General features: G+C 46.2%; 1 protein-coding gene across 1 annotated transcript; it reads right to left on the minus strand.

The window, feature by feature from the left end:
* Positions 1 to 1,451: 1,451 nt before the first annotated feature.
* On the minus strand, positions 1,452 to 11,904 carry tcea2 (transcription elongation factor A (SII), 2; the record flags this gene model as incomplete). The annotated part of the gene is made up of 10 exons (XM_079238600.1): positions 1,452 to 1,460; positions 4,117 to 4,188; positions 4,258 to 4,404; positions 6,535 to 6,687; positions 6,998 to 7,056; positions 7,167 to 7,309; positions 7,391 to 7,490; positions 8,369 to 8,474; positions 9,680 to 9,742; positions 11,836 to 11,904. The coding sequence occupies 10 exons, from the start codon at positions 11,902 to 11,904 to the stop codon at positions 1,452 to 1,454; spliced, it is 921 nt and encodes a 306-aa protein (XP_079094726.1).
* Positions 11,905 to 12,335: the final 431 nt, after the last annotated feature.

The raw sequence follows: 12,335 nt of genomic DNA on the forward strand, positions 1-12,335 counted from the left end.
AAAGGACAGTTTTGTCCGTATCCTGCATCAGTTACGCTCGTAATTGGGTCAGTTTTTAAAGGGCTTAGTTATACATCACTTGATGCAAAAAAACAATACCACCAGAAGCCTCGGGGGGGCAGTGTCGAGTTGTGTAGCTAACACACACTTGTGAAAGGAACAAACCAGAGAAAAAGGGGAACAGCAAGACGACATCGCAGAAATCGCCAAATAAAAAGTACCAGAAGAAGTTAATCGCAACAAACTTTGAGGTTGTCTTCTTCTGGTGTTTTTGGACAGTTGCTAAACTTAGCAGAGCGTTACCGCGACCAACCGGTGTGAAAACATGCTGGTGAACTCTGAACTCAGTTCAGCGGGCAGTGTTAATGTAAAAACCACGGCAATGTAAAAGAGGTATGGAAGTGTGAGAACAGCGACGTAGGACAACGTTTGAAACAGACGTACTCATTTACGTACGTAAGACTGCGAGCGACGTCTTGTTTAACAAAGAAACGATGTTTGGACTATAACTGGAAGTTGCATCACTACATCGGAAATGGACTGAAAATTATAGATGTTTTTTCCAAATATCACGTTTCAGATCAGATTACAGTAATCTGATTGCTTGCAGGTATCATTTTAATGGTTAATGGTAAAAAAGGTGATTTATCTTTTTTCATCCCATTTAGCCTCTTTAACCACTTCTGACAGCTCCGATTTGCTTTTTATAAAACCAGTTTCTTGGAGCTTCTTCTGCTTCATGCAACCAGCCTGCAGCCAGACTGCGCTGGCTGCTTGCAGCCTGTTTTCCATCCAGGAAGATGACACCTAACAGAATGTGGGATGTGAGACACATCGTCTTCCTCCCCCCGCTTTCTGCCACCTCTCTCCATGCTCATGTATGGGAAGAGCTCCGTTTGGTTTCCACAACAAACACAGTGGGAACGTTGCGTCTTCTGCTCTCTCACCACTTTTCATCGCCTCTCTGCTTTCAGATGTGATTTGCTGAAATATCTTGTGAACGAGGCGTGAGCTCAGCGCTGAAACTGGGAGAAGCGAAAGCTTTAAGATGTTCAGAAAAGGTTTTTTAAAGCTAAACTCTGTCGCATTAACATGCCAGGTCACTAAATCAGCATCTCCAAACGTGTCCAAGAGGAATCTGAAGTCTCCACAAAGTGCAGCGTCTCAGAGCAGAAGCAGAAAATGACGTACGAGTTCTTCGTTTTGATCCAAGAGCAACTTTAATACGTCAGAGGAAAATGTGGCAGTGCATCAGTTTTCCGGCTTGCAGCTTCATTTACCTCCAAGAAATAAACTCAGTGCTCCGTACGAAACAAACCAAACTGATAGACAACAAAAAACACGTTACAGCTGTGAATATTAAATATAAAAAGAAAGTTTACAAAATAAATTATACATTTTTTAATACATTTGTCTTTGAGTCTTTGATGGAATAATGTCGACGTGGGTCTTCAGCAGAACTGAAAGAGAAAAACAGAAAACTAAACTTTGAGTAACACGGAAACCAGCAGGAAACTCAGAAGAAATTTCTATTTGATGACATTAAATCAGGATAAAAAGTAGAAAGTACGAGCTCAGATTCACAGCTGGAAAATGTTTGCAAATTATTTCAAATCAAAATCAAACTTTATTTGTATCGCACTTTTAAAACAAAAGCATATCAAAGTGCTTATTAACATAAAAATAAAGTTTCACACTTAAAAAACACACATGCACGTTACCTACACAAGCACACAACCCAACCCTTCCCCTGAACATTCATGCCTAAACAACAACTTCAGTATTCTGTCTCTATTTCTAGATCTATATCTATATTTCAGACTCAATATTTTGTTCATCCTGTAAAAGATCCTGGAGGGTTTGTACTTCTGTCTGTTTGTGTGGAATGAGGTGTGTGTGTTTAATTTGCTGCAGTGTGAAGCCTTTCTAGATAGTTTTACTGTAAAAAGCACTTTGTGCTGCTTTCTGCATAAAAACAACATTTTATAGCAGCTGTTTTATCATTTATAATTATTATAATCATTTAATAATGATGGAATTTCTCCTGTGTCGTTTTTCATTTCAAGCTGTGAAGGTTTTGTTTCCTGCTGTAACGGAAAGTTTAGCAGAGAAACGACGTCCCATCATGTAGCAGAAGGAACGTGCTTCCTCTTCCTCTCATGACTTCTGCTTGAAGCCATGAAGACACGAGGAGGGAGACAGAAGGAGGAGGTGAAACTTCAGAGCTGAGACGATGGACAGGAAGCCAGATCTCTGCTGCCATCTAGTGGCTCAACAAGCACATGGAGAGTTTTACATCTGGAAGATCTGGACTGCAGCAGACCAGTTCTCCTGTTCCACCATCAGGATGTGGTCCTGCTGGACCAGTTCTCCTGTTCCACCATCAGGATGTGGTTCAGCATGGTCCTGCTGGACCAGTTCTCCTGTTCCACCATCAGGATGTGGTCCAGCGTGGTCCTGCTGGACCAGTTCTCCTGTTCCACCATCAGGATGTGGTCCAGCGTGGTCCGGCTGGACCAGTTCTCCTGTTCCACCATCAGGATGGGGTTCAGCGTGGTCCAGCTGGACCAGTTCTCCTGTTCCCCCATCAGGATGTGGTCCAGCGTGGTCCTGCTGGACCAGTTCTCCTGTTCCACCATCAGGATGTGGTCCAGCGTGGTCCGGCTGGACCAGTTCTCCTGTTCCACCATCAGGATGTGGTCCAGCGTGGTCCTGCTGGACAAGTTCTCCTGTTCCACCATCAGGATGTGGTCCAGCGTGGTCTTGCTGGACCAGTTCTCCTGTTCCACCATCAGGATGTGGTCCAGCGTGGTCCGGCTGGACCAGTTCTCCTGTTCCACCATCAGGATGTGGTCCAGCGTGGTCCAGCTGGACCAGTTCTCCTGTTCCACCATCAGGATGTGGTCCAGCGTGGTCCAGCTGGACCAGTTCTCCTGTTCCACCATCAGGATGTGGTCCAGCGTGGTCCAGCTGGACCAGTTCTCCTGTTCCACCATCAGGATGTGGTTCAGCGTGGTCCTGCTGGACCAGTTCTCCTGTTCCACCATCAGGATGTGGTCCAGCGTGGTCCTGCTGGACCAGTTCTCCTGTTCCACCATCAGGATGTGGTTCAGCGTGGTCCTGCTGGACCAGTTCTCCTGTTCCACCATCAGGATGTGGTTCAGCGTGGTCCTGCTGGACCAGTTCTCCTGTTCCACCATCAGGATGTGGTCCAGCGTGGTCCTGCTGGACCAGTTCTCCTGTTCCACCATCAGGATGTGGTTCAGCGTGGTCCTGCTGGACCAGTTCTCCTGTTCCACCATCAGGATGTGGTCCAGCGTGGTCCTGCTGGACCAGTTCTCCTGTTCCACCATCAGGATGTGGTCCAGCATGGTGGAAGGTCTTCCCTGAAAGAGACGTTGTCTGGATGGGAGCAGATGTTTCAGCATTGACGGAGCTTCCCAGATGTGGAAGCTGCCCACGCCATCGGCACTAATGCAACCCCATCCCATCAGAGATGCAGGCTGATAACAAGCTGGATGCTCCCTCTCCTCTTTAGTCTGCAGGACACGCCGTCCATGCTGTCCACAAACTATTCCACATCTTCATCCAGGTTTCCACTCAGAACATTTTAAATGAGCTTTGGTCCAGAGAAGACGGCGTGTTTCTGGATCCTCTTCACATATGATGGAGCTTTAAGCTGCATGAACTGGGTGGTTTCTGGGACAAATCATGTCTGGTTTAATTCAGCCTACAGAGACTCCTTCTGATTCTCTGAATCTTCTGATGATAACCCTGTGAATGCTGGGATCTCCAGGGTTTGAGGAACTTCTTTTCCCCACAGCGTTTATCCCCAGTTTGTCTCAGACTGGTGAAGTCTGTCTTTCCATCTGGGAGACTCTGCCTCTCTGAAATGCTCCTTTTGTCACTACTTTTCCATCCTCTAGTTGCTCCTGTTGCAGCTTCTTACAGACGGCTCATGTTTTCCATCAAATGATAAAATGTCCCTCAGCTGACATGTTTATGTCACCCCACCCTCTCTTTCCTCTCGTCTCAGCAGAGTTGGACATACATGCAGCGGTTTTCTGCGTATTTTGACAGATTTCAACCTTTTTTCATGCTGATGTCTCTTCTCACCTTCCATCGGTTTCCACAGCTGTTACACAAAACAAAGGTCGTCATTGGCTCGTCAGAGCTGCGAATCTGCACCTGGACCACAGAGCAGAGGCGTGATGACGGAGTGGAGAGCGGCCAAGCCTTCCGGTCGGCCGGTCTTACCTGCGAGTAGGTGCAGTTCTTTCCGTGACACTTGCTGCAGATGAACATGTCCGTCTCCGTCCCTCCTGTCTTGGACAGCTGATGCTCTCTGATGGATTCTTTGGTCAGAGCTTCTCTGATCTGCTTCAGCTCGGCACTCGCCATCTCCTGGTTTCATACACACACACACACACACACACACACACACACACACACCTGGTGCTGTCTTCCAATCCACATGAGGTTTTCTCCTCTAATAGACTCGGTTTACTGGAGGATCCGGTTAACTGGTCTCGGTTTACTGGAGGATCCGGTTAACTGGTCTCGGTTTACTGGAAGATCCGGTTAACTGGTCTCGGTTTACTGGAGGATCCGGTTAACTGGTCTCGGTTTACTGGAGGATCCGGTTAACTGGTCTCGGTTTACTGGAAGATCCGGTTAACTGGTCTCGGTTTACTGGAAGATCCGGTTAACTGGTCTCGGTTTACTGGAAGATCCGGTTAACTGGTCTCGGTGTAATGGAGGATCCGGTTAACTGGTCTCGGTTTACTGGAGGATCCGGTTAACTGGTCTCGGTTTACTGGAGGATCCGGTTAACTGGTCTCGGTTTACTGGAAGATCCGGTTAACTGGTCTCGGTTTACTGGAGGATCCGGTTAACTGGTCTCGGTTTACTGGAAGATCCGGTTAACTGGTCTCGGTTTACTGGAGGATCCGGTTAACTGGTCTCGGTTTACTGGAGGATCCGGTTAACTGGCCACATTTCTCCCCTCGTTCTGCGAGACTCTCAGCTTTACAAACCATCTAAACCAGTCTGCAGAGTTTCCTCTCCAGTAAAAATCACATCAGGCTGCTATTTGGAACAACAGCGCCCCCCGTTGGTGTAAATACAATAGTTTAGATAGTAATGCAAAGGATCATGGGTAATCCTCATCATTGACATCTGAAGTTTAAAGAGGTGAAAGTAGATCTTTGTTCGCTAAACTTCGCCGTGTTGATCCGATTTTCCATCCAACACCTTTTACTGTTACGGGAGAACGTCGTAGCCTCGCTAGCTAACTAAAATACGCTAACGTCTTCTAACATTGGGTCCACAACACGCAGCGATCTTCTGCTGCTCCTTTTGAACGAATGCAGGAAATAAAATGACTCAGAGTAGCTTCAGGTGAAGCCGTACGCCATACTTCGATCCATCTATGTCGGACAGAATCCTTCCTCCTGTTGACGGGATGGTGGCGCCACCGAGTATGCCGAAACTATGACAGGACGTAGCAGGAGACTGAAATGACCAAATACAACCAGGAGATGTCAGGCTGGACTGCTTTTGGAGGCTCCAGCTTCTTTTCAGTCGACCCGAACAAAGTTCAGTTTTTATGGAGAGTTTGAAGACACACAAACCAAGTTTCCCCAGCGATGACTCAACCGTGGTGGTCGCCATGGCTACCTATTCAGCATGTCGAGAACTAAGATCATTTCACATGGAAAATTTTTCAAACATCTTACTGGATCCTGCACTGACCTGCAGAAGTGCAGCAGCGGTAGGATGCTCTGCTGTCCGACTGCATGTGAATGCAGCATGCAGGATGTAGCAATGAGGAAAGGGACGGAGCCTAATTAAACGCCCACAGCATAGTAAACTACGTATACAGCCAGCTTTTTGCGTGTGAAGTCTGGAGAACTGAGCGCTAGTTGCTGATCGGCCACTTCACACTTTCAAATAAAGATATTGATGAGGAACAGCAAACGCTCTGCAGTGTTAGTGAACAGTGCTTAAGCTAACGCTAGCGTGAGCTAATGCTAGCGTGAGCTAATGCTAGCGTAAGCTAATGCTAGCGTAAGCTAATGCTGGTTAGCGGCATATTTTACCAGCTAGTTTCAACTTCAGATGATCCTGTTAAAATATTCTTCCAAAAAGTGAAATCCAACCGAGGAGGAGTCAGTTTTTGTTGATAACAAACAATACCAGTTAAACCAGTTCAGTGTTAATGTTGGAATGGGCCATGCACCAGTTGGACCCCAGTTTTGGTTCAGAACCCCTGTTTCCCTGCTCCAACACACCTGACTAAACTAAGTGTGTCATTATGAGGAAATTGAATAGAAGCTGTTGGATCTTCATCATTTGAATCAAGTGCATTGGAGCAGGGAAACATCTAAAACTTGCAGGATCGACACACCGCTTTTTTCAGCGTGGCTTCAGACTTTTTTCCTTCTGTGTCATTTTGTGAAGCGACTTCATAACGCTACGAGCTTTGAGCTTTCCTGAACGCAGGCGCAGGACGGCCAGGAAAGTCCGACTGACCTCGGCCGTCATGCAGGCGATGCGTTGAGGCGAGATGCTTCCATGCAGGACGTTACGGCGCAGCTCTGGGTTCTTCTGGTCTTTCAGGTTGGAGATGCGACTTCGTAGGCGGCTTTTGTACTTCATGTCTGTTGACTGAAACTCCTGGAAGATCTGTGAGCACGATGGACAGTTAAGGACACGAAGTTCTCCCATAAAACAAGGACACGTGTTATATCTGGGGACAAATCAAACCGTCCATGTTTTTCCCGTTAATGCAGCATAAAATGTCCTAACTAATGAAAAACGTCACTTATAACTTGAATCTTATCCATCAAAACTCTACATGATTATCAGCTCTGAGTCTCTGCCGTCTTTAACTCGAGTCATAAAGCCACTTTACCTCGATCTACTCTCAGAAAATTAAGTAAATGTTCCCAAAATAATGGGTTATGTCCTGTTTGTAGATCGCGTGTAAAAGGATATGCTCTTCAATTTGTGCTGCGAGGTGTTGGCAGTCGACGCCAGCGGCCTTGTGGTCATCTGAAACACAGAGACGTTGGTGAAGCTGCTCTGCTTCATCCCAGTCGGGCAGAAATCTTCGTGTGAACCGTCTCTTCCTGTGTCGACGCAACGCAGACGCCTGTTCTCACCTCCAGTCTGCAAGGCGGCCACCAGCAGCTCTCGGCTCTTTTTCCGGACGCTGTCGGGGGTGACGGGGGCGGGAGGGAAGGAGGTGACCCGCGAGGGGAGGGTGGGGTTTGTGGGAGTGGTTGGGGCTGAGGGGGCGGTCTTACTGTGAGAGGGGTGAGACGATAGAATGAAAAGGGCCGTAAAGACGCCATGAGCCGGATATTTACAGGCAAGTTCTCGTCACCTTTCCTCACTGCTGCCGCAGTCCTTCATGGTGGATGAAGACCGCACAGGAGAACCTTCCTTCTTCTTCTCGTCCTTCTCCAGCTTCCCTTCTGAACCATCTGAGGCATGAAACAAGACTCAGGCATAATGCATCATCATCATCATCATCACCAAACAGCTTTAAAATTTTTAAAGAAGCTGCAGTTTGACCAAGCAGGGCTGTTATTGGTTAGATGTGCGACTGGGTGAGGATTACTGCAGGGGGGGTCTGCATTATAGGTCTGCAGGGAACACCTGACCTGTATTTGTTTGACCTCGCAAATTCCCAACTTCCTGCTTCACGTTAACCACGCCCACCTCAAACGTCCGACCAATCACGATACTTCTCAGAGCCCCACGATAAGAAAGTTCTGCTCAGCTGATGAATTGAGAACAAGACGCACGCCCGACCACATCCACAGGGACAAAATCATCTTATTCTCGTGGCCTCGAGAACAAGAAAAAAAGTTCTCGCTTGTCGCTGAGGATGTAACGAGCTCTGATCTTTGTCCAGTCGGAGGTTTGTGATGTCGCTATGCCAGAATCTCACACCTCCACTCTGAATTCTCTGATTTTCTCATTTCTGAGGAGTAATTATGAAAAATATGGACTAGTTGACGCAACAATCGTTTTGCTTTAACCAGCAGCTGGCAGTAATGTGTTACTACCGCCACAAGGTGGCAGTAATTCACCAATCTGGCAACACCTTAGTGTTGGCACAAAGTGTGTAAAGTAGAGAGATTTAAAGATAAAGAGAAAACATTTGATAAACACGCAGAAGACAAAAAAAAACATCTAAAAGTTCTGTGTAGGTCGAGTTTAACCTCTGAGAGGTAAACCTAGCATGTAGCATACGTTTATCGTGACTTCGTAGAGTCATCTGGCCCATATACTGACCAGCATTGTGTCCAGATGAAGTATGTTAGATGTATAAACACACACAGACACACACACCTACCCAGCAGTTTCTTCCAGGACTTGATAAGAGCTTTGGCCAAAGTCTGGACCTCCTCGTCAGAACTCTGCTTCCTCACTGCATTCACCGACATTCCAACTCTGGTCGACTACGTCAGAAACCAGGAGCGACCGAGCGAAGAACAGAAACAAAAACTGACTTAGAAAACACGACAACGGAAACTTGTTTTCCTTTCAGTAAACCGGAGTTCTTACGTCCACTAACAAGGCCAGTTCTGGAACTGGACTGGTCTGTATCTGTGTAGGTCAGTTGGGGTTAAATGACGTGTTGCAGCTGAAACATAATGCATTATTATCCAATAGGAAGCTCATGTCTGTCTGTTTAAATCCAGTCCTAGCGTGTGAAGGCGAATTTCAGCCAGTGGATGCTAGCAGTGTACAGCGAGCTCGTCGTCATGTTTCAGATGAGATGATCTCTGCGACGAGGGAATGACCACGCCACGTCCAAAATCACTCAATCACCTTTCTTCCTCATTTTGGTGCTCAGTTTAAACATCAGCAAGTCGTCGTCATCATGTAATGAACCTGGATCAGTTCAGGGTCGCCACATCCTTCCAGCCAGTGTTTACGCTCATCCTGACCTCTAACGCTACTATTTAAATATTGGAGGTGGCGCTGCATCGAGAACTACTGATGGAAAAGATGCAAAGAAGAAGAAAACTGGCTCATCTATTGGTATAAACAGGACAACATCCACATGGAGCTGCATGAGATCCCAGAGGTTTCGGGTTGATCCTATCAGCTGTTCTCAGTGTGACGGCGGAACATTTCTCCTGACCAGAGCCACCTGTCGTCCCAGAAACATGAATGTTTTGTTTCCTTGTAGTTTTTAGTTCTCTTGAAGCGAACCGTGTTTGAAAGCAAAGTAGAATTCACTTCTACGATCCGAACTGGTTTGAAAGGTGACACCTCCCTGTAAACTTTCCAGAGGCAATTCCTGGTTCAGACAGTAAAAGTCCAGTCCGGCAGCTATTCCCACCAGTCACCAAACCAGCTGAATTTAATGAGCAGAGTTTATTTGCCAGGTAAACGAGCCTGTTAGTGAAAACACCTGTTCTATATATACAGGTAGATCCAAAAACATGGCAGGACTTTTACTTTCTGGACCAGGAAATGCCACCTCTGCCTAGCACACAAACAGGACTGGAATCAGCTGTTTCAGATGCCTCCTAAGAAGCCTCCGCTTCCATTCAACACCGGAACTTTCTGTGGAAGTTTACCTGGACTGCTGCACGTTAACATCTCTGTAAGCCAGCCAAGAGAAGCGCTGCAGAATGGAGGGGAAGTTACTGACCTGCAGAGTCTCCAGAGACATCTTGGTGTTCTTCAGCTCCCTCAGCAAATCAAGAGCACCGTCCTGTGAACAGAAAATATTCCACATTCATGTCTCAGACTAATGTCACATGACTTTACTTATGTCAGGAACTCCATATCCACTCTCATATGGCGTCCCACAGGGCTCCACTTCTGTTCTCCCTCTATTTGCTCCCACTGAGCCGCCCACCAAGCTCAATTCAGCTCTTCAGAAACCTATGGGTGACGTCACGGACGCGCCGCCCATCTTTTCATATACAGTCTATGGTGCAAACACTGAATTGAGAACATAGACTGTATATAAAAGATGGATGGAGTCTCCGTGACGTCACCCGTAGGTTTCTGAAGAGCTGAATTGAAGCTCGGTGGGCGGTTCCTACCATCACCATCTTGGCAGGGGCATGCGAGTCGTCTGCCCGGAAAACACAAATATGGGCAAAGAGGTGGAGCTGAGAGGGGGGCTGTGAGCGTCATGGTGGATGATTGACATCGAGCGAACTCCAAGCTGCCTGTGGCTAAGAGCTAACCGAGCTAACCCGGAGATAACGGAAGCTAACCAGCTAACGGAGGTAAGCGGGCTAATGCTAAGTCACGTTGTTAACCGGCTAAAAACCGTGGTTGTCCTACGTTCTTCTGACTTGAAGCGGGAGATCGGGTACCTGTCAATCAAAAGGACACGCCCCTAAATATGCCGAACTTTGAGATTAAATTACTTTTAAACGGGCGAGTTAGAAAAAAATTCACTCCCCCCACAGTTGTCATGAAGGTAAACCTGACGTATCAAGCCAAAAGTAGATTTTTGAACCAGACTGTAAACATGTTTATTTCTGCTGTAAACATGTTTATTTCTGCTGTAAACATGTTTATTCCTGCTGTGAACATGTTTATTTCTGCTGTGAAGTTGGTCTTTTTAACATGGGAGTCTATAGGGATTCGCTCTGTCTTGGAGCCCCTAGTGGATGAAGGGGGAACTGCAGCTTTATACACTTCTGCATAGGCTTTAGTTTTTGCTGCCGGAGGTTGCTGCTTGATTGAGACACAGCCCCTCTGCATCATCATCATCTTCCCTGGTTTCCTCCTTTCTCTGGCAGTGCTGAGTACAACTCAACACTGCCCCCGTGATTTCCAGCGGTATCGCTCTGTTTACAGCGTCAATGACAGTAGCTTAGACCCTTAAAAACGGACCAAATTGCGTGCTTAACAGACGTATGAAACTGTCCATCTGTCTGCATTTCCTTCTTCTGCGCTGAGGAAAAACTGGGCATCCATCATGGACAACTCCACCCGATGCAACCTGCTGTCGTGGCCTTGAGCAGCTCTATCACTGGAAGACTTTATGATTCCAAACCTAATGCAAAACATGTAGATGTTCACTATAGTTGTTCCTGTCCTTTCCGTTCTTGTACATAAATGTCCCCATTGTGGGATTATAAGATACACAACTTATCAACTTATGCATGAAGATATGAAAGCCTGGATACTTTAAATTTAACGGTGGTTATTTGTTTCACACATGTCCGAGAATAAAATAAAATAAAACCAACAAAGAAAACAAGCAGGTGGACAGTCCATCACAACGTAGTTTTTTTCTTCCCACTGTCGCCAGTGTGCTTGCTCAGGATGGGAGATTGAGTTGGATCCTCCAACTTTCATTATGTTTTTCTTCTCTGTCTGTAAAGCGTCTTGAGATGGCATTGTCGTAATTTGACGCTATATAAATAAAGTAGAATTGAATTAAATTGAATCACATTCAAACACAAGGTTTTGTTTCATTTCATGTTCAGAAAAGACTAATGGAAATAATCATTAAACCCTCCATCAAAACAAACTCCCTTCAGTTGAATCATTTCTTCCATGACTGAACATTTATAAAGTAGATTTTATTTGAACAAACTTGACTCTGGAAGTTTAACATCTGACTCTGATGCATCAGCTGTTGGTGGGATGATGAGAGAACTGGTTCCAGGTGCGCCAGTTTTCTGACCAGTGGCTGATGTGAACCAACACCAACATGATCAGACTGAAACCATTTCTGCTGAACAAACAGACCAGTTCCAGGCCGTGTTTCCAGAACTTTCCCCGCAGTTGAAGGTAAACAGCTCATCACCTGATGTTGCAGCAACTCTTTCCACTCACCGTGTCCTTCTTCTGGACCATTTTGTCCAGTTTTTTGGCGATGCGCTCCACCTCCTGGTCTTTGGCCATTTTCTGCGCCGGTTCTGCCGCTTCCAGGAGGAGAACATCCACCTGGATGGAGTCTGAACTCTCTTCTGTCTCCTCACGTTCCGCTCAGCTGCTGCTTGCCTCTCGTTTGTTGTTGTGACACTGAGGGATGATGGGAAATGTAGTTTGTACGGTTAGCTTCACTCTTTAGAGCAGACCTGAGCGCTGTTTCAGGAATCTGATTAAATAGGATTTACACACAGAATTAATCCCTGATTCGGTTTCCGATAAAAAACATTAACGCATCAGTTACCATGGAAACGGATTTTGCGCAGCTGACAAAGCTGCAGTAGTTCCTGAAACAAATTAATTTACTGGATAGTTTTAAAATGATTTCACCCGTATTTTCATCCAGTCTGGTGTTCTTTGAGCTTTAATAATTATTTAGCAATAAAATGAAAAAGCAAATTACT

This window comes from Telmatherina bonti (assembly GCF_933228915.1).
Source record: "Telmatherina bonti genome assembly, chromosome: 4".
Classification (NCBI taxonomy): Eukaryota; Metazoa; Chordata; class Actinopteri; order Atheriniformes; family Telmatherinidae; genus Telmatherina; species Telmatherina bonti.